Genomic DNA, 26,110 nt, shown 5'->3' with positions numbered 1-26,110 from the left:
AGCCTTAATCTTTTAAAGAAAATCATTCCCTCTCATCTTCCTCAGTAACCCCTGTTTTTATGCTCCTACATCCTGCCTTTGGTGAGGGGTGTCCCCATCTATGATTTCATCAGTATAGGAGAGGGCTTCAAGTAAGAAACTCTCTTCTAGTGCATGTTGACAGCTACAGCCACTAGTCTTGAGGTTACCTGGAGTACTGAGAACGTGAGTGAGTGTCGAGAGTCACAGAGCTATTATGTGTCAGAAACAGGACTTGAAGCCAGATTATCTTGATACTAAGGCTAATCTTTTATTCCCTGTACCTTGTTACCTCATTGGTCCCTATCCTCTCTAGGTTTTTAGGACACCACTTTCTCCTACCTCTCTGACTACTCCTTCTCTGTCTCTTTTGCTGGACCCTCTTCCAGATCACAACCTCTAACTGTAGGTATTTCTCAGGATTCTGTCCTAGGCCTTCTTCTTTTCTCTCTCTATATTACTACACTTGGTGATCTCATTAGTTCTTGTGGATTTAATTACCATCTCTATGTAATGATTCTTACATTTACCTATCCCAGTTCAAATTCTGCTGACTTCATCTCATATCTTTAACTGCCTTTCAGACTTCTTGAACTTGATGCCCAGTAGATATGTAAACTCAAGATGTCTAAAATGGAACTCATCATCTTTCCCACTAAACCTCTCTGTAGAGGACAGCATAATCTACCCAGTCCCTGAGGCTCCCAACCCAAGTCATCCTGGATTCTTCACTATTTCTCTCCTTCTTCCTGCCCTCATGCCCCCAATATCCAAGCTATTCTCAAGGCTTGTTGACTTTGCTTTTGTGACATCTCTTGAATACATTCCCTTCTCTCCTCTGGCACTGCCACCACTCTAGTATAGGCCTTTATCACCTCATGCCTGGATTATTGCAGTAGCCACCTGGTAGGCTAGCCCCTGCCTAAAGTTTCTCCCCATTCCAGTTCATCCTCCATTCAGCTACTTAAAGAGATTTTCTAAAAACACAAGGCTGATCGTGTTTACTCAGTAAACTCTAATGACTCCTATTGTCCCCAGGAGCAAATACAAAATACTGTAATTGGCATTCATAGCCCTTTCTAGTCTATCCTCCTACCTTTCCAGTCTTCACATCTACTTTTTGATGCAGTGACACTGGCCTCCTGGTTGTTCCATGAACAAGAAACTACCTCTTAGCTCTGGGTATTTTCTCTGACTGTCTCCCATGTCTGATATGCTCTCCCTTCTCCAATCCAACTGACTTCCATGACTTCCTTTATATCCCAACTAAAATCCCATCTTTTACTGGAAGCTTTCCCCAAACCCTCTTAATTCTAATGGTTTCCTTCCATTAATTATTTTGTATTTATCCTATGTATAGCTTGCTTCGGATATATTTATTTACATGTTGTCTCCATTAGATTTTAAGCTCCTTGAACATAGTAACTGTCTTTTGCCACTTTTTGTATCCCTGACCTCTAAGCACAGCTCCTGACACATAGTAGGCACTTAATAAATGTTTATGGTTGATCAATTTATTGATTGATTATCCTGTAGTGCATTGTATAGGGTGAAATAGCTTAAATATAAATTGTGACTTAATAGTGAAGGGTCTAAGGAAATATTTAACCAATTCATTCTCAAAATACTACAAAAATAGAATAGTATTAATTAGTAGTCACACTACATATGTATATGCCTTCATTATAGTATTGTTATTCACTAATTGATATTATGAATATTTTGTATATTTTCTAAATCATGGAGGTTTACATGTTCAGATATATAGAACATAAGGAAATTGTAAAACTTAATTCTGATAGGGAAATATTCTGCTAAATAATGATAATAATATCTGGTGTTTATGTAGTGCTTACAGATATTATCTCATTTGATCCTCACAATAGCTTGGTGGGGTAGGTACTATTACTATCCCTATTTTACAAATGAGAGAAACCAAGGAAGACAGAGGATCAGTGACATTCCCAGGGTCATTCAGTTAGTAAGTCTCAGATGCTTTATTTGAACTTGTCTTTCTAAATCCAGTGCCAGCACTTTATCCACTGAACCACTTAGCTGTATCTAAATAAATTAAAGCAGGGAATCATTTGCAAAGAGAAAAGCAAGAATGAGGACTAAGCTATACGATAAAGGATGCCCTTTGACCTGTGCTGCTGAAGATTATTTTCATGATAGGTACATCTTGTTTTTCATAATTGATGATATTACTAGAAAGTTGTTTGTAAGGAGAATCATATTAAGTGCTATAAAAACATCTTTTTAAAAAACAGAAACCTTTTCTTCATGTAATTAGCTTTTTAATCCCTTCAATGATCTTTGATTTTCTTCTTCCAACCCACTCTATTTATTCCCTGTCTTAAGTATTATAACCAGTTAAGAGACAGCTAAGTGATAGAGTGCTGGACCTGGAGTTACTAAGATCTGAGTTCAAATATGGCCTCAGGCACTAGCTGTGTGACTCTAGACAAGCCACTTAACCTTTGTCTGCCTCAGTTTCCTTTAATGTAAAATGGGTCTAATAATTGTACCTACCTCCCAGGATTGTAGTAAAGATGAAATGAGATAATGCTTTGCAAACCTTAAAGCACAATGTGGAAATATGTTTAATATGAGTGGACATGTATAGTTTATATCAGTTGCCTGCCATCTTTGGGAGGGGGAAGGAGAGAGGGAAGGAGGGAGAAAAAAATTTGGAACTCAAAATCTTATAAAAGTGAATGTTGAAAACTGTCTTTACATGTAATTGGAAAAAAAATAAAATACTGTTAAGTAGAAAAAAATAAAAGAAACTAAACTGAAGCCTTAGAGCATCATATTAATGCTAACTAATATTATTAACCAGAATACATATCTTCCATTTGTGAAATAACTCAGAATATTAAATTACTCATTTATAACAATGTCATCCTCCAATTATCTGCAAGGAACTTTATCATAGAAAATGTATTAACTATCCAGCTTTTCAGAGATATTTTCCTTTTCCTCCCTTTATAATAATATTTTATAGATGCTTTTTGATTTTACATCGCAGTCATTTCCAGATCTAACTGCATTACCACTCATTGAACCTTCTCTTATAATAGAAAAAATCAAGGTAAAATCAACCAAGAGAGCCAACAGTCCTAAAATTTAGTACACAGAACTTAACAGGATTCCTCATGTGCTCTGATGAAGCCATATTATAGCAAGATTTTAATTTTGGTCACTGTGCTTTTCTTAATGTAGCCACAGATCACAGGAGCTTTTTTGAACTGCCATATTGCACTGTTGACTCATTGAACTTACCATATACTAAAACCCTCTTATCTTTTTCATACAAATAGCTCTTTTTCCATACCTTCCTTATTTTGTATTTGTGAAGGTGATTACTTGAAATCTGTTATAAGGCTTGGCATTTTCCCCCTATAAATGTTGTATTAGTCAGTTCAACATTCTCCTTTGGGTTCTTTTTGGATCCTGTTTCTATTGACTCCATCCAATATGTTACTTATCTCTCATAGCTGGGGGACTAAATTAATAAAAATATTATTTTGTTCTTATCCAAACTAGTGACAAAAATGTTAAACTCTACAATGCCAAGGATAGATAGCTAGGACATTCCTCTAGAGACCATTTTCCATGTTAACATGGATCTAGTAATTACTCTTTGTGATAACCCATCATTCAGCCATTTCCCACATCATCCAGTTGTACTGTTGCCTAGCTGATATCTCCCTGTCTCATCTATGAAAATATCATGATGGACTTAGCCAATGCTTTGCTGAAATCAACATAAGCTATTTCTACCTGTCAAAAAAGAAAATGTAATTAGCCTTCTCTTCTAGAGTTCTCTTCATTATCTTTTTTCTTCCCATTCACCTTCAACGGGAGTCCTCTTCCTTTTTAAAAATTAGACAGTTAATTTTTTTCCATAGTTGAAAACAAAAGAAAACAAAACAACTACCCCACCCCACCCCCAAACAAAATCTTGTTATTATCTTCACCAGCCTCAGCTCATTCTACCTTCCATTTAAAACCCTCTACAATTTGACTTCATGTTTTCTTTTATATTATTCCCATGAACATACTCTCTGTTCCAGTCAAATTGACATTTTAGCATTCCTCACATACAATAACCCATCTCTTCCCTCCTTGCCTTTATTTACATAGGCTCCCAAAAGCCCCCTTTTCCCTCTAGTCTGGAATGCTCTCTTTCTTCTCACTTTTGTGTCTATGAATCCTTAGCTTCCTTCAAAACAATTTAGGCGTGACTTCTTCAATTCATCTTTCCCGATCCTCCCCAGTTGTTAGTCCTTTCTCCCTCTTGAAATTGATATATTTTTGCATTTACTTTGCTGCATATATCTATCATCCCAATCATAAGCTTGCTGAGGGCAGAAACTATCTTTGAATCACTAACACTTAACATAATGTAATATGTATAGTAAGCCCGTAATATGTTTGTTGAATTGAATTCTGAGCTTTAACACTCCCATTACTATTCATACAAGGTCATGGTGTAATTTTTGTCTTCATTTTGTTACTTGCTCTTATTTCCATCTGTGAACAGCTTTTTAATGTCTTAGTTTTATCAGTAACCTTTCTGTGGACCTCCGTCATTTCTTTAAACAACTTCCTCCTTTCAGAGTTAGCTTACTGCTTTCTACATGGTTTTTAAACTTGTTACTGTACAATATAGTTTTGCTGTATATCTGTTTTTTTCCTTTTCAGGCATCAGTGTACAGCACAACATCTTCAACTGCATCTCCTAGAACAACTTTCCCCAATTCAGTAGATGCCAAAACAAAAGGAGAAATTGATGATGGGAAGAAAAACATCCTAGATGACCTCAGAACACAGGTTGTTGAGTTATTGTGTGTTGTAGAAGCAATCAAAAAGGAACATGGGTAAGTCTTGCTTTTTCTCTTTGAGTATTACTTAATTCATGGTATATCAGAGCTAGAAGGGATATTAGAGAATTAATGATCTATTAAGAGAACATGTACATAATTCATTACGTATTCAAAACATTTCTTTCTGATGCTACTTTATAGCAACAGAACTTTAAAACAAAACTTGTTTTGGTTATCTGTAGGTTTGATACAGATGTATCAAAGAATCAGTGATTAAATGTGCTTTTGTAGGGAATAGAAAATTTAAACAGTGATAAACCTACTTCTGTAGATAGCTATAATCCTTTTGGGAAAATAGTTTTCAGTAGTCTTTTTATAGACAGGAGACATGTTTATCCATCCGTTAAGACTGTGTTCTCTAAAACGTATAGTAAATGTTAATTATAGATTTAGAAGTCTTACTTTCCCCTGGAGTTAAAATAATGCAACCCTTATACTTATTAAAGTTTCTTACTCATTACTTTTCATAAGGTATATTGAGAGCATTCTCTTCTGGTGTGCATTGTAAAACTACCTCAGAATGTAATATTGCTTCTTTGTGATAATTTTTCATTGTCCTGCTCTCCAAGGAAAGACTGTGTAGTTGAAAAACAGCATGTTTAAAAAGCCACAACATTTGTAGTATAAACCATGCACTACTAATTTGTAAAGTGGGCTGGGCATGCAGTAGTTTAATAAATGCTTGCTCCTTGCTGGCTGATACTCATAGGAAATATTTCTTATCTGGAATAGCAAAAGTATATATATATTTTTAACCTATTTGGCTTCTTGAGTCAAAAATCTTTGTTCTTAGTAAAATCTGGCCAGGCCTAGTGACCCATGTGGCAGGTTGAGGATAGGGGATCTCTTGGGTTCAGGAGTTATGAGTTGCCCTAAGATTAAAGCCAATCAGGTGTCTACAGTAAATCTAGTACCAATGTGGTACTAGATGTGGTAAGCTCACATGAATCAGTGGCCAGTAGGCTGCTTAAGAATGGCAAATGGGCCCAAGTCAGAGACCAAGTAGATCAAAGCTTCTGTGCAAACCAGCAGGAAGGACAGGCCTGTGAGTGGCTGCTGAGCTCTCAGCCTCGGTGAGATAAGGAGAGCCAGCATTAAATCAGTAAATTCAGGCCGTTTTTATTATCTCAGGAACAACCAACATAATGTATGTACTCATCATACTTCAGGGATCTGTAATTTCATCTGTATAGATATTTGTCCTCTACCAATAGTTTGTATTCCCAACACTTTAAAAAATATTCATAATTAGTTTTGGTAACTGAAAAGATTCTTCACCTGATGATGAGCCTCTTCCATCTGAGCTAGACAGGCCCTGGTAAGACAGGCATCGAGTCCATTACTATTCTGTCTTCAAAGGCTTTCCAGCTTGTTGTAATATGCCAAAGTTTATGTGCATAGCATAGCTTTCAAAAACCCAGTGTTAGCCTGCACTGAACTGAGGTATTAGACTTGAGTGGAAGGTGCAGGATGCATCCATAAATGTGTAAGGATTGGTAGTTGTATGAGATTTTCCTTTATGCAACTTAGTTGAAGCTACAATTATATTTTGTTCCTTTTTACAGTACTGTATTTAAGTCCATTTGAGTTGTAGTTTTTCTTTAAAAAATGATTAATATTGGATGTATTACTACTATAAAGAAGTACTTATTTTAGACCTCGAGAAGTAACTTCCTCCCAGTTAAAAATCTGCCTTAGCATGGTAGATGGATTGATGGCATGAGGTTTTATTAAACTCTGCATTAAATTCTACTAGTATTTACAGAGTTAAGTCTGGCAGGTCAGTACAAGAAGACTATATTAGTTGAATTTATGGACTTCATTCAAAGCTTCCTGAGAATTTTTTTTTTACTTTTTAAAATTTATTTTTATTATTAAAAAGTTTGTTCACATTTTTTTATATTTTTTTCTTTGGTGTTAATTTTGCTGATGTTTAACTATTTGAACTTTGGCTTCTTGAGGCAAAAATCTTTGTTCTTAATAAAATCTGGCTAGACCTGGTGACACATGTGGCAGGTTGGTTTAAGGCCTGCTATCTAGGTAGTGTCTTTATTATGTGAGGCAAATGATCATGTGTTTAAAGTTTAAAATGTGTGCATATCAACACATGGCCATTTTCATTTCTACATACACCTAAAAAATTATTTTTGTGTTTTAGGAAGGAACTGGAAAAACTAAGAAAAGAATTGGAAGAGGAGAAGGCAATTAGAAGTAACCTAGAGGTAATTCAGTTCTGCAGTATTTTGTCATCATAAAGCATCAAAATGAAAATATTAGTGGGTACTAAACATAATGAGTATCTACACTGTGTAGAATGTGGTACTTTATACTGTTTAAAGAGGGGTGCTTGTTTCATTTTTTAAAATTTTAAAGGGAGAGAGGCAGAGGCAATTTGGCATAGTGGATAGACAGCCCACCTTTGATACTTACTGACTGTGTGACCCTGGACAAGTTATTTCGCAATGCTTCAGACATCTCTCAAGACTATAAATTGAAAATCAGTTGCCTGTTTGAATTGGTGGAGGGAATTTTTTGATTGGGAATCCACTATACCAGTAAAATCAAGTGGGAGAAGGAGGAGAGAAGAGGAAAAAAATGTCGTGGAAAAATGTGGTCCTGTCCTCCAATAAATTATATCCTAGTTAGGAAACAGAATATATGTATGGGGGAAAAAATTGTTTTCTGTAAATTTATTTCATGTTTTCAAGTGCTAAGTCCTGCCATATTTTCCTTCATTGCAAAGTGATGGACAGTTACAATAGGTTTTAGTTCTTTCTTCCACTCTCTTCCCATCCAATGTATCCTTCCCAGTGTTGCTAAACTAGTCTTCCTTATACATATATCTGGTCATTATTCTTTTGCTAAAAACCTTTCAGTGGTTCCCTGTTTCTTGGCAAGTAAAGTTCTGAAAACTTATCTTAGCATTCACAGGAGTCTAATGAACTTTGCAGCCGTATTTCATAATGAATCACCTTCTCATACTCTCTACTTCAGCCAAACTGAACTGTCTGCCTTCTCATACATAAATTTCATATTTTTCTGAAGTCTTTTCCTTAAACTCCCCAAATTTCTGTCTATCCTTTCAAGCCCAACTCAGATATCAGCATGGATTTCACATGGTCCTTTGGTTGTACCTGTTATACACTTGTGTATTATTTTTTGTTAGTCATATAATTTTCTGTTTATCATCTATAGAAACTATATACTATACTCTAAGCTGCTTAAGAAACAGGCACTAGGACTTAGCTAAAATTTCTTTTTTGTTGTTTCACTCAGGTCATAGTATGTGCTTGATAAGTTTATTTAACTGAATAGATATAAATAAGTAAAAACTCATTTGGCTTCAAATCTTTTTGTGAGACTATGGAAAAACATGGACTGGGGATTAAAAGCATTAGCAGATTCATGGGGTCCTGAGGTACTTGCTTCATATGTATTAATTTTCTTAACATCCATTTTTCATTTAACTGAGCAGCTGTTTCTAGCAAAGTCAGTTGTAAGGAAAATATAAATATATTAATAAATGATATAATCCTTTCCTGATCCCCCAACTGCTAATATTTTGTTCTTTTTATATTTATGTTTATACTTATGGGTACTTGTTTTCTTCCTTAATAGAATATAAACTTCAAGAATAGATATTATTCCATTCTTTGTATTTGTATCCTCAATACTTAGCATAGTGGCCTGGTCATAAGAGGTACCTTCTCAGTTCTTGTTGATTAATATGAGACTTTTAAAATCATGAACTTAAAAAAATTTTTAAGTTTTTAATATAAAAATAATTCAGCAGATTTTAGGGCACTGTTCTCATAAGGCTTCTAGTTTTATAAGTGAAAAATGATACATTTAAATGATTATAATTCAGTAAAGAGTGTGATAAATACCTTAGGTAAAATAATAGTGCCATAGATATCAGATGAAGGAGAGATCGTTTGTGACTAGTATAATTATACTGAATAGCTCACATTTATATAATGCTTTAAGATTTGTAAAGTGCTTTACATGTGTTATCTCATTTGATCCTTACAACAACCTGATAAGATAGGTGTTAGGATCATTATTTCATAGACCATAAAACTGAGGTTTTAGGATGTTAAGTCATTTGCCTACTGTCCCACAGCAAGTATCTGAGGTAGTCTTCTTCTCTTTAAAGTATTCTATCCACTGCACTACCTACCAGATGCTAATATGGTGATTTATTAAAGTGGCCAAGAAAATACTAAATAATAAGATGGTGAATTACTTAAAAAAAAAAAGACAAAAAGCACTGAATATTAAATTAAATTAAAACCAAAAAGTCCATATGATCATTTGCCTCACATAATAAAGACACTACCTAGATCGCAGGTCTTAAAATTTTAACAGTTGTGCTGCATGTTTTAGCTTCAACCTCTTTAAGATTTTCTAACTTACATACAAAGTAATATATAATAACATATAAACATATTCTATCAGAACACATGCAGTGTTTTCTAGGAATCTTAATAGCTATGTATTTTTTTTTAATTGAAACCCTGTGAGAGGAGATAGCATATAAAGATAAATACTTAAATGTATTACATTTGCTTGTCAGATCTTCCTTCAATGTCTTTATTTAAAATAGTTATCCAATTTCCTTTCATCATTTCCCGGTACTCACCAAGACTCTGGTCGCTCCTAACGACATTGCTTCCCTCCCCACCTTTCTGGTCTGTGCTACATTTCTTTCACCAAATACCCTCGTGTCTCTCTGATCATGTTCAGGAAGTCTATAGAGTGTCATTCACAGACTCTCTCTATCAACTTAACAGAAATAACCTTTCCTCTTTTGACTTTCACACTATTCAAATTTATCACTCAATCCACAGACCAGCGAGCCTTATTTTGACACCCAACCCCCCAGATATTTTTCATTCTTCTTCATTGAATTCTGTGCCCAATTCATAGTCTTTCTTTCCTGGTGACCTCTACGCTGACTTTCCAGTTTTTCATTCTACTCCCACAGAATTGATTCTACCCTTTGATCTGAATGTTACCTGCCAGGGTTCTAAAGAACTTCAACTGCATGAAATCTTCACTTCTTTTTATCCATGCATAACTTTTGATCACTAGGCCTTTTCCTCAGCCATACAACCCTTTACTCTCTCCTTCATCTTCCCCATGGCTTCACCATCTTCACTGTTCCTTCCATTAGTCATTTCTTACCCAGGCCATCATCCTACCCTGTTTTTTCCCTTCAATATATTGAGCCTTTGGTTAACCATCTCATTTCTCCCCTCTCCTCTCAAAACCCTAGGCCTGTTGTCATGTTGCCACCACATCTTACCAAACCCTAGCCATTGATCACTTCACTTTTCTGCCTCTTTGGCTTCTATTCATGGAATAGAGTTGAAGGAAATTAAGAAACTGTATAGACTAGATTCTGTATAAATTAGTTATGTAGCTTCAGCTGGGCTCTCAGTGAAGCAAGGTGAATATTTTTTCCTTCCCTAATCAACTCACACTTCCTGCAGGAAGTGGCTAACTCAAAAAGTTTGAGGGGATCACATGCTTATTCCATTACACACAGTAGGAGCTTTTTTATTGCTTCTTGAGTGACTGTTGACTCCAAGCTTCTCTCTTTATTGAACTAGGATAACATTTACCCTCTGTAAGTATGAAATCTTTGTACAAGTTTTCATTGCCTCCTTACCATAGCACTGGTTCAAATGTGTTTCTTGTTATGTTCATGGGAATTAAACTTCAGGTGTTTTAAGATAATGGAACCTGATAACTACTATGGTCTGTGCTGATTTTTTTGTTGTCGAAAATGTAAAAAGATCAAGATATAAGACTTAGGGATATGACAGAGAAACTTTAATTCAGTGAAGATGCCACTGTTGCTTATGCTCTGTTTTTCCTTTTTAGGTGGAAATAGAAAAGCTGAAAAAACTAGCCCTGTCTACTTGAGGGAGGTGTGACGTAGACTCAGTGTTCTTCTTTGGCCAGGGATTCATAAACGAGAATATGAACTGAAAACTGACTTGTTTACTTCCAAGTAACAAAAGATTTTTGGTGTGCTATAGGAAAAAAATGAGTACATGAGTTTTTATATCTTACAGAAGGGGAAAAATGAAAATTGTATATTTTATTTTATTTTATTTGCCAATATGAAAAAGAGGCCTTATTTCTTACTGTGCTGGAATCGCAAACCTCTTTTTTTTTCTGGTTTGCTTTAAAATACTACTGAATCTGTATAAAAAGGAGAGGAAGTTGGTAATAGATTTTTATTGAATACTGACAGTGTAATTTTTAAAGAGGTCTATACTATAAATAGGTTGATATATCTCCAAGTAACCTGTAAAATAGACTGTGGGAGGGACACATTAGCTTAATAATCACTAACTTGTAATAATTACTTTTCCCATAATGCAAAAGGGACATAGGATATTTGTATGTGTATATATATATATAAAAATATATATATTTTATTTTTAGCTTTCCTACCCAAGATTACACTGTTGTGTCTATATGTCTTCAGTGCTGTTTATCATTTGGGTGACAAAATAAGAATGCGTTCGCTATAAAACAGATGAATCAATCACATGTGCAAATTAAAAATAGCTTATGAAATAGAATAAATTTGATAGCTGAAATATTTCATGCCACTTGCACTATAGGGTTCATAAAAGGAGTTTATTAAACCATATTTCAATCATTAAGTATATTTTCAAATGAATAAGATTTTCTTAAATTGGTCAGAGCTAAGAGGCCAGAAAGCTGTCTTTCAGTTCATTGTGCCTAGAAACTGCAGCACATTTAACATGCAAACACCAGCCTTATTGCTGTATTTCTCTGCTTATTTTATAGATTCAAATATTACCTAGTCTATGGTCTTGTAATTTAATCCTCCCTCTTTTAAAATACCATTAATAAAACAAAATGCAAGTCTTTAGGAAATTTGTCATGAGATCATACTTTCAGAGCAGTCAACTCATCATGTAAATATTCAATTTAAGAAATATTATTTACCTAATTAAACTAAAGAACTTTTTGGAGTTATTTTGAGCTGTTGAGTAGATACTAACTTTATAAAGAATGCTATTTTACTTCACAGACCATAGTGTCACATTTGTTATTAAACCAAATAAGACCCCTTTTCAAAGTTACATTTTCATAAATCACATGGTCAGCAGCTCCTTTTAAATTTGTTAACTTCAACACAGTTTTAAAATGTATGTCAATAATATGTCAGAACCTTCAAATATGGATATAATCCTACTTAGAATTTATGGATTTTACTGGTAACTAATGTCCTTTAACAAACAATGCCGTAGTTTAGGGCTTAGCTCCATTATAACAAATGGCCAGTGTTCCAGTGTATGAAATTACAAGATTTACAGGTTGTGGGGTGGCAGTGTGCCAGAATTTTTTATTTTTTTTTCCTGTTATTTCAACTTAAAACTCAATACAATTTTTTGCTTTACAATTTAATTTTGTACAACTGAAACATTTTTTTCAATGCAGGATAATCAATATACTGATTCATATAGATATGAAATAATGCATAATACTGCATTTGGGGCCGCTGATCTTTGGTTAAATGTGTTGCCTCATTATGAAGGTCACAGATTTCTGTCCCAATAAAATCACCACTAATCAAAATTAGCTACCAGTGTTCCATGTTCATTTTTAAAATGACCAAGCAAATGGAGATTTTTTTTTTGTTTTTGCACCCACACCTTTCCCTGACACACCCCTTCTCCCCTACCTAGTTTTAATGACAGTGTTAAAGGGAAAATTTTTAAGCTCTTTATATTCTAGGAATCATCTTCATTAAAAAGTATATTTAAGGAACTTTTTCCTTTTCCTTCTTAGGAAGAAGTTGAGAAATTAAATATTCTTTCCTTGGTTTGCTGGTAGTTAAGATCATTCTTATGTTGATTATAATGCATCGGAACAACAAACTTTTTTTAAATATGAGATTCGCAAAAAATATATAAGAAAGTCCCTGGTATCTGTTAGCTGCCCTTTCCTTAACTTCCTTCTTGAATAGATAAGGAAAAGAAAAGTAATTGCATTAAATGGTCTCAACTTATCTGTCTCCATTTAAAGAGAAAAATATTCCTTCAGTATGGCAGTTCACCAGTACAGTTTTGGTAAATAACAGGATGTCACTAGAAATTCCTGTTCATGAGAGCTGTATCATCATATTATTTTATGTAGAAATATTATATATAGTAATGTGGAATTTACATTTTGAAAGGGGTGCAATTTTCATGCATTGATTAATTTTTTTTTAAATGTGCCCATAAGCACAAAGCTTTGAGTCAGCTGTGTGATATCTGTAGTGGCCATTAAAATGCTGAATTATCTGAAAATGTAGTGCATATAAGGTGTGCCACAGTTTTTGAAATGTAATGCATTGATTCAGTATTCAGTATCCTTCCTAAAGGCATCAAAAATGAACACTCCCAATTTTAAAAATATTTGTTGTGTCTGTAAATTTTTTTTCTTTAGAAGTATTAAGATTTCTCTCATGATGAAAATAGAAAAATAGGCCTGATGTCATACAAATTTATTTTCTATAGTTCTCACTGTGATTATAGCACAAAGAAATGTGCTCCAAATTATTTTTAAACATTTTGTCCACATGAAAACTTAAAATGAATGAACAGAATAAGACAATCAGTTAAAATTAGAAATAAAAGGTGTTAACAATAATAAAATGGCCTTGTTTTGCTGTAGCAATAAAATGACCAAGTGCAATGACTTGATTTAATAAAATCATCTTTCAAAAGCTGCTGCTATGAGTATTTTTAACCATAAAATGTCCTAATCTAATGTATTCCTCTCTTTTTTACTGTTGTTGCATATTACATTGCGTCTGATGAGTATTCCAACATTCCAAAATGTACTGAGTTCACAAATCAGTGTAAACCTATTGATGTGTTTACAGATAATGTAAAATGCATGTTTTCCCTGGAAAGAAAAAAAATTCAAATAAAATGAAAATACTGCTACTATGTGTATGTCTTTGTTGTTTGAGATATTTTCTACTAATACAATTATATTTGCTTTTGTTTCAGGAAATGGTTGAATATCAATATAATTTATAGCTTTAAATGGTAAATAATATTTGGTGATTCTAAGTTTAAAAGCAGAATACTTAAAAACAGAATTTTTAAAGTTTAAAACAGAATAATATATTCAGTAATGCAGTGATAAGGACTTAAACAGTATCTAGGCCCATAGAAACTGAATTATTGAGTTAGAAGACATGTTCCCCACAACTTTATACCTAATTTTGGATTTAAGTGTTATAATCTTAACTGCACATATGCCCCTCTTCCATTGGTCCATGCTGTCAGTGTGGGTACTCCTCCACCCTTGAAGATTGTAGTCCATCAATATCTTTTTATCCTGTGTGATACTTGATTGTCCATGACTTTCTATAAAACTGGACTGAAGACCTTTCCCCAGATTTTTTAATATTTCATGGATAGTACTGCCACACTTGAACTAAACATCTGTTATCCATCATTCCCTCTGGATGACCCACCCTTCAATTTTCCAGACATGCATATCTTTGATGTCTTTTTTATACTTTTTTTTATATCATTGGTATTATTTTCTGCAGCATCAATAGATCCACCATTCACTTGAACCTTGTTTTTTCAATCACTTCTAATTTTGATTCTGTGATTGATATTCCACAATACATACATACACACACACACACACCAGAATAATATTAGTCTTGAAAAATGGGTTTTGGCATCTTAGAACAAGCAACTTAGGCTCATTGAAAGTGCTACACAATTAGTGTAGAGCACACCAGAAAGGAGACAGGATATTTCGGTATGAGGTGAGCTCTACAGCCTGGGATGAGACAGTTGGACAGATTGACCAGATCATAAAGCCAGCTGGGCATGAGATGTTTCCCAAGGGAGCAGGGCTCTGAATGTTCCTGGGGCAGCCTAGGACTTTTAATGGAGTTGGCAGCCAAATCAAGAAAAGGTAGTTCATACGAATTTCTTTAATGATTAAGAAGATCTTTTTGATGATGATGATGATCTGTTCACTCAGTGAAATGATGTCCAGCTATTATGTTAACCCAAAATGTTAAGTCTTTGTTTTGTAACAGCATGAACTCTAATTTATTTAAACAAAAGACAATATTCCATGCCTTTAAAAGCTTTTGTAAGTCACTCACAATGTTGGAACTTGGTTGGTCAAGAAAGGAAACTACTGTTCACCAGATTTTCTTTTAAAGTGCTACACAATTTTCCAAATGAAATTTAGGCCCCCCTCCCTCAGTTACTGGCCAGTTCACTATCTGCAATACCTGCCCACTATTAACAGTAGGTAAGTGGTATAGTGGATAGAGCTCTAGGCCTAGAGTTAGGAATATCCGAGTTCAAGTTTAGCTTCAGACACTTAACTTTGTGACCCCAAGCTAGTCACTATGCCTGTGTTTGCTCAATTTCCTTATCTGTAAAATGGTGATAATAATAGCACCTACTGCTCAGAGTTGTCATGAAGATCAAATGAAATAATTGTAAAGTGCTTAGCACAGTGCCTGGAATTTAGTAAGTGCTATATATAAATGTTAGCTGCTATTAATTATAATTAGAATGTGCACAATAGTTTAACCAAAATTGTGTGTTAAGTGAAGTTTCTTTGGCTGGTCTTCTGCCTCCTCTTCATCCTTTCTCTCCTCTTCCAATGTGATCTTCCCAAGCTCTCCGGCATCCTTGTGATCTTTAGCTTCTCCCATGAATTCCTGCTTTGAGCAAAGTACAATAAACCTCATAATTCTGTCTGACAAAAGTCAATCCTAATATTAGTTTATTACATGGTGTAAAGAACACAAAAAAGAGAACAGTCCTTTTGTTCAAGCTTGTGGTTTGGTTTTTTAGTAAATATGCACATAAACATGTACAAAATTACAAGTTAATTTTTTATTGTATTTTTTGCAGGAAGAGGCACAAACACAATAGAGATCAGGAAAGGTTTCATGTAGAAAGTGGTGCTTGAGTTGAACTTTAATAGAAACTAGAGTTTCTTTTTTTTTCTTTTTTTTTTCTTTTTAGGCAATTGGGATTAAGTGACCTGCTTAGGGTCACATAGCTGGTAAGTGTTAAGTGTTTGCTCTGAAGTCATATTTGAACTCAGGTCCTCTCAACTTCAGGGCCGGTGCTGTTTGTGCCACCCAGCTGCCCCCAAAACTAGAGTTTCTAAGAGGCGAAGCTAAAGAATTGAGTGCATTCCAGGTATAGAATATAGCCTGGCAAAGTAGAATGGGATGTCAGGTGGAGAACAACAGAAAGATCCACTTGGTTGGACCAAAAAGTGGGTGAAGGCACAGTAATATATAACAAGCCTGGGGTCACCTAGATTGGGTAGTGGATAGAGCACTGGCCCTGAAGCCAGGAGGACCTGAGTTCAAATCTGGCCTCAGATCAAACATTGACACTTAATAGCTGTGTGACCCTAGGCAAGTCACTTAACCCCAATTGCCTAAAAAAAAAATCATAATAAGTCTGGAAAAGTAACTTAAAGAGGGATTATGAAGGATTTTAGATGCTAAATAGAAGTCTTCATTGATCTAAGCATAATTGGGAGCCACTGGGGTTTATTAAATTGGAGGGATATAGTCAGAACTGCGCTTTAAGTAAATTATGTTAGTATCTTTGTGGAGTATGGATTAGAGGAAAAGAGTTGAGATAGAGACCAATAAGAAGTTATTGCAAGAATCCAGTTTAGATGTTATGGCCTGAATTTAGTAGTGGCTGTGTCAGTGGAGAGAAGGAGATGCATGTAAGATATTGTGGGAATAGAATCAGCAAAACTCAATTGATCAGATACAATGTGTGGAATAGTCAGGGATGACTCCAGGGTTACAGACCTGGAAACCAGAAAGCACATAGTAGGTACTATATAAATGCTAGCTATTATTATTATTAAAATAGGATTGTCAGACAAATGGGTTAATTTATAAGTATGGTTTCCTATTAGAGTAATGAACTAAAGTATTTCCACATGAGAAGTGGAGATAAATGTAGAGGCCAAAGACTTTTTGTTTCCTCTTTTCTGTTTTTTTTTCCAAGTTTTTGTACCTAGATCTAAGCTACTTTACTTGTTTTACAGAACTGCTATTTATAATCATACAACTGCCAAATCATAAACTCCATGTTTTATCTAAATTCTTTGCTTTCCCTGGTGTCTAGCACAGATTCTGTGCACAGAAAAGGCATTTAATATGTTTACATTAAACCTCTTCCAGGGCTATTTACATTTTAAAAGAGTCAATAGTCAAATACTGTGCTAAACTCTGGGAATACAAAAAAGAGAAAAGTCAGTCCTTGCCCTCACTATCTAATGGAGACAACAAGCTTATGGTACAATCAAGCTTTGTACAGGATAAATAGGGGAAAAAAAAAAAGAAGGAAAGCACTAGAATTAAGATTGGTTGGAGAAGGCTTCCTGTAGAAGATGGGATTTTTGTTGGTATGTAAAGGAAGCCTATAGATAAAGATGAGAAAGGGAAGCATTCTCGACATGGGGTAGAGTCAGAAAAAAAATGCCCCAAGCCAAGATATGGAGTGTCTTATTCTTGAAACAATCAAGGAGGCCAGTGTCACTGGATGAAAGAATATATGTTAGTGAGTATGGTATGAGGAGACTGGAGAGGTTGGAGAAGGTTAGGTTATGAAGGGCTTTGCATGCTGAATGGAGCATTTAGTTTTTTATCTTGGTGGTGATAGAGAACCACTGGAGTTTATTGAGTAAGGGGTAACATAGACCTGTGCTTTAGAAAACTCATTTTGGTAGCTGAATAGAAAATAGATTGGAATGGAGAGAGACTTGAGGGCGGCTGAACAACCAGCAGGCTATTGTAGTAGTCCCGGCATGAGGTGATGAGGGACCTGCATTAGTGTGTTGACAGTGTCAATGGAGAGAAAGGAGCCATTTTGAGAGATGTTGCAAAGGTGGAATTGATAGATCTTGGCAACAGATTGGATATAGAAGGTGAGAGATGGTGAAGAGTCAAGAATGATACCTAGGTTGCAAGCCTACGGGATTGGGAGTGGTTACCCTCTACAGTAATAGTAAAGTTAAGAGATGGAAAGGACTTAAGGGGAAAAGATAATGTTTGGTTTTACATATGTTGAGTTTAAGATGCCCACTGGACATCTCGTTCAATTGAAATGTCAGAAAAGCATTTGGAGATTCAATATTGGAGGTTGGCAAGAGAAATTTGGGCAAGATAGGCAGATTTGAGAATCATCAGTATAGGTAGAGATGGTATTTAAATCCTTGGGAGCTGGTGAGATCACCAGGTAAAGAAGTATAGAGAGAGAACAGAAGAGAACCCAGGACAGAACCCTGTGGGACATCTGTGGTTACAGAGCTTGATCTGATGAAGATCCAGGAAAGCAGACTGAGAAGGAGGTCAGAAAGGTTGGAGGAAAACCAGGAATCAGAGTGGTATCTGGAAAACCTAGAGTGAAGAGAGCATCAAGGAGGAGAGGATGACCAACAATGTCGGAGGCTGCAGAGAAGCTTAGGAGATTGAGCATTGAGAAAAGCTCTTTGGATTTGGCAATCAGATCATTGGTAACTGGAGAGAGCAGTTTCAATGGAAAGATGAGGTCAGAAATCAGATTATAAGGGGCTAAGAAAAGAATGAGGGTAGAGAAAGCAGAGGCACCTATTAGAGATGGCCTTTTCAAAGAGGTTAGCCACGAAGAGCAAAAGAAACGTAGGATGATAGTGGGGATAGCAGGATCAAGTGATGGTTCTTTATAGGATGTGGAAGATGTTCTTTGCAACATCTCTCAAATATGCCCCCTTCTCTAACAGTGCCACCACACTAGGGCAGGCCCTCTTCACTTCATACCTGGATAATTGCAATAGCCTGCTACTGGGTCTGCTTACCTTATTGCTACCCACTCCAATTCATCCATTCATTCATCCATCAGTGATTTTTCTAGATTACAGGTTCAATCACATGCACCCCCACACACCTCCAGTGGCTCCTTATTGCCTCCAGGATCCAATACAAAATCCTCTGTTTGATATTCTTAGGCATTCATAACCTAGCCTCCTCCTTTCCAGTCTTCTTAGACCTTACTCCCCAACACATACTGTTCCTTCCAGTGACACTGGCTTTCTGGCTGTTTAAAGAACAAGCTTTTCCATGACAGAAGCCTGGAAGCATTCTCGACATGGGGTAGAGTCAGAATAGTTAGGTAAATTCCCTGAAAGTGAGCTTGTGTCTTACTCCTCTGAACCCCCAAATGAACTTACACTACAAATATTCTAAAAATAATTTGGTTTCCTAGATAATGGTGTGAGAATGTCAAAGAATCTTTGAGCTGGCATGAAATTGAGAATTATCAAAGTCTAATCTCATTTTACAGATGGTCAAATGAGTGAAAAGCATTGATTAAACACTTGCTGTATGCAAAGCACTGATGATACAAAAAGAAAAAGATATTCTCAATCTAGAACTTTAACCTAACCTAGTTCCTGATCGAGTTCTAGGTTCAGTTGAGAAGTGAGACTGGAAGCTAGATTGCAGAGGCTTAGAAGAGCGCAATAGGAAAGGGAGTATTCTGTAGAAGGCTTTTTTCAGGGGAGTTGGTTGAGAAAGTGAAGAGACACAATAACTAAGCAAGGATGGTAGGATCTAATGAAGTTTTTGTTAAAGAATGGGGGAGACTTAGGCATGTTTGTAGACAGCAAGGAAGGAAGAATCCAATCTGCTTGGAATTCTCTCCATCCCTCAACTCTAACTGCCGACTTCTGTGGCTTCCTTTAAGTACCAACCAAAATCCCATCTTTATAGGAAACCCTTTCCAACCTCTCAATTCTAGTGCCTTCCCTTCATTAATTATTTTCTATTTATTCTGTACATAGATTATTTGTATGTATTTGTTTTGCATGTTTTCTCCTCCATTAGATTGTTAGCTTCTTGAGGGGAGGAACTATCTTTTCCCTCTTTTAGTATCCCCAGCACTTAGTACAGTGCCAGAGACATTGTAGGTACTTAATAAATGTTTATTTGATTGATAGATATGAACATGTTTGTAGGTAGTAGGGAATAAGCCAGTAGACAGAAGTTGAAAATAAATGATAGAGTGGAGATGACAGAGAGGGCAATCCATTGGTGGAAATGGGATGTGGTGGGATAGCTCAGCAAATAGAGGGATTAACTTTGGTAAGTAGTAAGACACCTCATCAAGTGAGACAGGGTTGAAGGAAGGAGATAGTAGTAGACAGCATTTGAGTGATTTGAGATGAAATGAGGAGAAAAGGGAGCTCATGATGAATGGCCTCAATTTTTTTTTTCTGTAAAATATGAGGTGAGGTTCCTAGCTGCAAGGAAAGTGGGGAGGGAAGCCATGAGAAGGTTGAGGAGAGACGAAAAGATTCTGAAGAGCTACTGTGGGGTGTGGAAGAGTGAGTTGATGAGGCAGGTATAGTAGGATTGCCTAAGCAGCAGTGAAGGCCCACAGCGTAATTTGTAATGTATAGCACAATTGTGTGGTTTTCTTCAGCAGCGCATGGATAAGAGTGAAGGTGGCAGATGATGGAATTGATCCAAAGCTTGGCAGGGTACAATCAGTTAAATGATAAGGGAGCTAAGGGACTGAAGAACAAGACAGTATAGAATTGAATTGGTTGAGGGTCAAGATGGGAAGAAGAGGAGAACATGGCTAGTGCAGGAGAGAGAGCCTGGGAGAGAATTTAGGGGATCAAGGGATTGGAGGTCATGGTGTGGGCAAAGAGTAGGCTTTGGTAAGAGAAGTCAGAGGAAGAGATGGAAAGCCAGTACATTATGATCAGAAAAGGGTATTTTGAAATTCTTGAACATGGATGTGGTACAATTGTGGGTGGTGACAAGATTAAGGATATGATTAGTTCTAATTGTAGAATTTCAGATATTGGCAAACTGCATGAAATAGTTCCTTTGGGTGGCAAAAGTAATTTTATAGTGTCTGAAATTATACCGTATAATAGCAAGTACCTGCTGCACCTAAGACTGGACATAGAATACTATGGTTAGGAAAACACTTAAAGTTTAAAATGTTAAGCCTTTGGTCTATGAGGCTATGTAGCCCACATTCCTCCACTAAATCTCCTTACTCTAGTCAAACTACTCCTGGAATTAAACTTGTTTTTTTAAAATCCACATCTTTTGTACACATATGATATCAAGGAAAGAAATTCACATTTTCATGTGTCTAGAAGCCATTTGTTTCAAAACCAATAAATTAAAAAACACAAGTAAAAGATACTATAACCTTGACTTGAAAAGAATTAGATAATTTCTACACAGCAGGCAACTGGTGGGCATTCAGAGACCTGGATTCTAATCCCTACTCTGCTACTAACAAGTTGGGTGACTTTGAGCAAATTGCATCATATCTCTAGTCTAATTTTAGGACATTTTAGAATTTCGAGTTAAAAGAGAAGTGAACCTAATCCAACATCCTCATTTAAAGGGGCAAAATGATGTAGAGGGTGCTAGACTTGAAGTTCATATCATACCTACCTCTGATTCTAGCTTAGTTACTAGATATCTTAGCTCCCTCTTCTTTCCTGTTTTATTTCAAAATCCCTTGACATTACCTCCTACAAATTTCCTCCGTTTTAGTTGTCTTATTTTTTTTTTTTGCCAAGGCCAATCTTTCTACATGTACAAATCCTTTAATTCCATCCTCACCTGTTGTATCCAGCAGATTGTCCCCGCTATCTTCTCTTCTCTTTCTTATTCTCTTAATCTTCAATTTCTCCCTACAGATTGGATTCTTCCTTCCTTGCTGTCTACAAACATGCCTAAGTCTCCCCCATTCTTTAACAAAACCTTCATTAGATCCTACCATCCTTGCTTAGTTATTGTGTCTCTTCACTTTCTCAACCAACTCCCCTGAAAAAAGCCTTCTACAGAATACTCCCTTTCCTATTGCGCTCTTCTAAGCCTCTGCAATCTAGCTTCCAGTCTCACTTCTCAACTGAACCTAGAACTCGATCAGGAACTAGGTTAGGTTAAAGTTCTAGATTGAGAATATCTTTTTCTTTTTGTATCATCAGTGCTTTGCATACAGCAAGTGTTTAATCAATGCTTTTCACTCATTTGACCATCTGTAAAATGAGATTAGACTTTGATAATTCTCAATTTCATGCCAGCTCAAAGATTCTTTGACATTCTCACACCATTATCTAGGAAACCAAATTATTTTTAGAATATTTGTAGTGTAAGTTCATTTGGGGGTTCAGAGGAGTAAGACACAAGCTCACTTTCAGGGAATTTACCTAACTATAATTTATTGATATCTAAACAAAGGAAACAATTTGTGTCACCTTACATCCCTTTTGTTCTGAATCCAGTACATACCACAGCCTGTGTTCAACCGTGAGCTGGCCATTTCTGCTAAGACTGGAGAATAATCATTGCCCACTCTGAGACATCTGATTGGGGTTACATTTCTTACATATTCAACAGTTGACCAACTACTCAGGCACTTATTGCAAATTCACTAATATAAAGGAAGAAAACCTAATGTATCTATGAATATGCCAAATAGGAGTTAGCCAGATATGTACAAATGTGAATATATATGAATATGCATGCAAGTTGGTGCAGATTGTTTCATACATTTTTATTGGTCACACCTATTAATTCAGTTATTCTGCCTATTATTGTTGTGTCCATCCCCCATCCCATTGTAAATGAGATGAAGTCTGAACAAACTGTTATTTTACTCCTTACCAATAATAAACATTGTTGTGGCCCCTAGGCTTCCTTTCAGATACATTATATGCCTTATATAATCTACCTGACCACCAAGTATAAAACTATAATTATCAGAGAAAAAAATCCAAAACCAAAGTATGGAAAATATTCTCAAGGTATAGTTAAGTCCTTGTCCTTATTTTATTATAAGGACCAGGCTTACCAGAAGCAAGAGTTTGAAGCTATTGTTCATTTCAGGTGCCAGGGTCCATTAGGCCATGATTTTGTTTCTGCTATTGGCTAGAGCAACTATCCCAAAATAATTATGGATAAATGGTAATATACCTAGTAAAGGACCAATGACTTTATGTTCCCATTCATTCCTTCTATATTTCAGACATTAATGGAAATCTCTCACTTCAGGGAGGTTCCTTGAAAGCTAGGTGAACTTTTGGTTTTTATATTGTCATCTTCCTGGTTAGGAGATAACTAGCAAATGATATTAACCAGTTGCCACACTCTCATCTTTTTACACTGATGCTATTCTTTCCTTATGTCTGCTTGTGTTCTTTTTTGAGGATATGACTATTGTTGGTTTTTGTCCCAGTGGAGCGTAACCCTCTATGGGTTCCAGCTCTTTGTACAATGCTTAGTAGTTAATAAATGATTTCCCAATCATTCACTTACCTGAGGTGGTTATCAACAATGCCCTCTCGAACTCAGAGGAAAGAGGTAGGGTCTTTCATCCCATTGGATTTAGTGTGTAGAGCCCAATTCCTGAAGGTGCACTTGAGTAACGTGGAGCCCCACATGTTAGTATCCTCTTTGGAGAAACATTTTGTCAGCTGCCTAGCCACTCTATTAGAACCTTTCTGGCCACTCATAGAACTTGCCATCCTATTTCCTCATTCCTGTGGGCCATACTTCAGCCAGACCTATGAAAGGCATTTATTATGTCAGCCCAAAATGGACAAATTATATATGCCTCAGCTCATTCGTTCCATTTTGGATTAGCACAGCTGGATTAGTCCTAAGATCCTTAGACTGTATTTAGACAATCCTGAAAGAAATTCTTTCCCCCTTTGCAGCCATTCTCATTCTTATTTAGCCCAGTCTGCTGCCCAGAAGCAATTCGGCCAGGCTGAGGTAGCCATGAATGTAACAACTTGCCTGGTGTCCTGAGCCTCCTTCCACCTGGCTGGATTCCTCTCTACAATCTGGATACATTGTTGGATGGGTCTCCAAGTCTTGGACCAAATTGTGACTTTTATCTGAGGGCTCTCCACAGATCCTGGAGAAGGAAATGGCAAACCACTATAGTATCTTTGCCAAGAAAACCCCATGTGGGGTCATGAAGAGTCAGACATGACTGAAGGACTGAACAACATCCACAGATCAAAATATAGGAACACTCACTGATGGGATCAGGGCAAAAATATCTGGGTTTGTTACTCAAATGGGATTGTTTCACAAAATTCCAGGAAAATCCCTCCCACTTAGAGCTGTTTTATGGGATATTGGCCCGTGATACTCCCAAATATCTCTGGAAAGGAGGAAGAGACCTAACCACAGTAAAATGATTGTCAAAAGTTTCTTTTCTTTTTCTGCCATTCATTTGTTCTAATCTGGGCTTGCTGTGTTGGTTTGTATTTTGATCCCACTCTTGCCTAAGCTAGGCTCTGATCTGTGATATCTCAACTCCCTAACTTGTAAGAAGAGGCTCTGAGCAGAGAAATGCAATGTTCTACTGATTTCTAAAACAGTATAGTGCATAGTATGAAAATACTATTATATTTCCCTCAAAAATCAGGGTCACTTAACAACCAGCCCAGTGATTCTCTGGGGTTCTAAATCAAACCTGCTGTATTCATAATTCATACCTAATACCTGAGTGGAACAGGGGCTTTAACCCAGATCCATGCAGAGCATTCTATGGATTCTGGTTCTCATGATGATTTGAGGAGGCAAGCAAGAATTGTGATTGTTGTTATCTCCCTCAACCACTTCATTTCCTACCTAAACCCCTTATTTGCACCAATGCAGCTAGTTAACACTATAGTGCCTGGCATACAGTAGGTACTTAATAAATGTTTAGGATATGATTAATTATAGTACATTGTATAGGGTGAAGAATTCTGTGGACTTTTAAATGTAAACTAACTGAGATAATGACCCAAGGTTTAAGAAAATATTTAACCAATTCATCCTCTTTAGGTTTATACTACAAATATAAAATGGAAGAATATTCATTAGTAGTCTCACTGTAAGTGTATATGCCCTCACCATGTAGTATTATTGTGCACTAATTGATATTAATATTTAGTGTACCCTTTATAAATCATGGAGGTTTATATGTCCAAATAATTAGAACACAAGGAAATTATAAAATTTATTAATTCTGATGGGGAAATGTTCTGCTAAATAATAATAGCTAGTATTTATATAGTGCTTACAGATATTATGCCTATTTTACAAATGAGAGAAACTGAGGAAGACAGAGGTTCAGTGACACTCCCGGAGTCATTCTGCTCATAAGTACCAGAGGCTATATTTGAACTTAGGTCTTTCCAAATCCAGTTCCAGCACTTTATCCACTGAGCAACTTAGCAATAATTAAATAGATTAAAGCAGGGAATTATTTACAAATATAAAAGCAAGAATGAGAACTAAGCTATACCACATATAAAGAATGTCCTTTGATCTCTGCTGCTGAAGATTATTTTCTTATGATAAGTATGTCCTGTTTTTCACAAGTGATATTACCAGAAAGCTGTTGGTAAGTAGCATCATTTTAAGTGTTATAAAAAACATCTTTTTTTCCCTTAAAAAACCTTTTTCTTCATGTAATCAGCTTTTTAATCCCTTTAATGATCTTTGAATTTCTTCTTCAAACTTACTGCATTTATTCTCTGTCTTATTTAAGCTATGAGACAATTAAGTGATATTGTGGATAGAGTGTTGGACCTGGAGTTAGAAAGATCTGAGTTCAAATCTGGCCTCAGACACTTATTAGTTTGTGTCATTTAACCTCTGCCTTAGTTTCCTATTCTGTAAAATGGGTCTAATAATACCACCTACCTCCTAGGATTGTAGTAAGAGTGAAATGAGGGACAGCTAGGTGGCAATACTTACTACCTATGTAACCCTTGGTAAGTCACTTAACCCCAATTGCCTCACCCCCCCAAAAAAAGAGTGAAATGAGATAATATTTGTAAAGTGTTTTGCAAATCTTAAAACACTACATTCATGCTAGCTAATATAATTTGTAAAAACATTTTCATTGAAATACCTTAAAATATTAAACTACCCAGTTATAACATTTAAAATTATGTTATCCCATACTTATCTGCAAGGAACTTTGTCCTAGAAAATTTATTAACTATTCAGATTTTCAGAGATATTTTTCTTTTCCTCCCTTTATTTTAATGTTTTATAGATGCCTTTTGATTTTACATCACAGTTATTTCCAGATCTAACTTCACCACCACTC

The 26,110-nt window shown here is 35.9% G+C and overlaps 1 protein-coding gene across 5 annotated transcripts in view; it reads left to right on the top strand.

Annotated features, from left to right (window-relative positions):
- CD2AP (CD2 associated protein) overlaps positions 1 to 26,110 on the top strand; it is a 165,979-nt gene that overhangs the window by 126,240 nt on the left and 13,629 nt on the right. For 3 of the 5 annotated variants that reach the window (XM_027838413.1, XM_027838411.1, XM_027838414.1), the window contains 3 exons: positions 4,729 to 4,904; positions 7,069 to 7,132; positions 10,800 to 13,894. In XM_027838413.1, coding sequence (XP_027694214.1) covers positions 4,729 to 4,904; positions 7,069 to 7,132; positions 10,800 to 10,841 — 282 coding nt within the window. In that variant the 3' untranslated portion in view covers positions 10,842 to 13,894. Of the gene's footprint in view, positions 1 to 4,728; positions 4,905 to 7,068; positions 7,133 to 10,799; positions 13,895 to 26,110 lie in introns of those variants that run through there. The other 2 variants (XM_027838415.1, XM_027838412.1) reach the window with 2 other exon arrangements.

Source organism: Vombatus ursinus, unplaced genomic scaffold, assembly GCF_900497805.2.
Source record: "Vombatus ursinus unplaced genomic scaffold, bare-nosed wombat genome assembly UNPS02014826.1, whole genome shotgun sequence".
Classification (NCBI taxonomy): Eukaryota; Metazoa; Chordata; class Mammalia; order Diprotodontia; family Vombatidae; genus Vombatus; species Vombatus ursinus.
The sequence above is the reverse complement of the archived record's forward strand: the minus strand, read 5'-3'. Positions and strand labels throughout refer to the sequence as shown.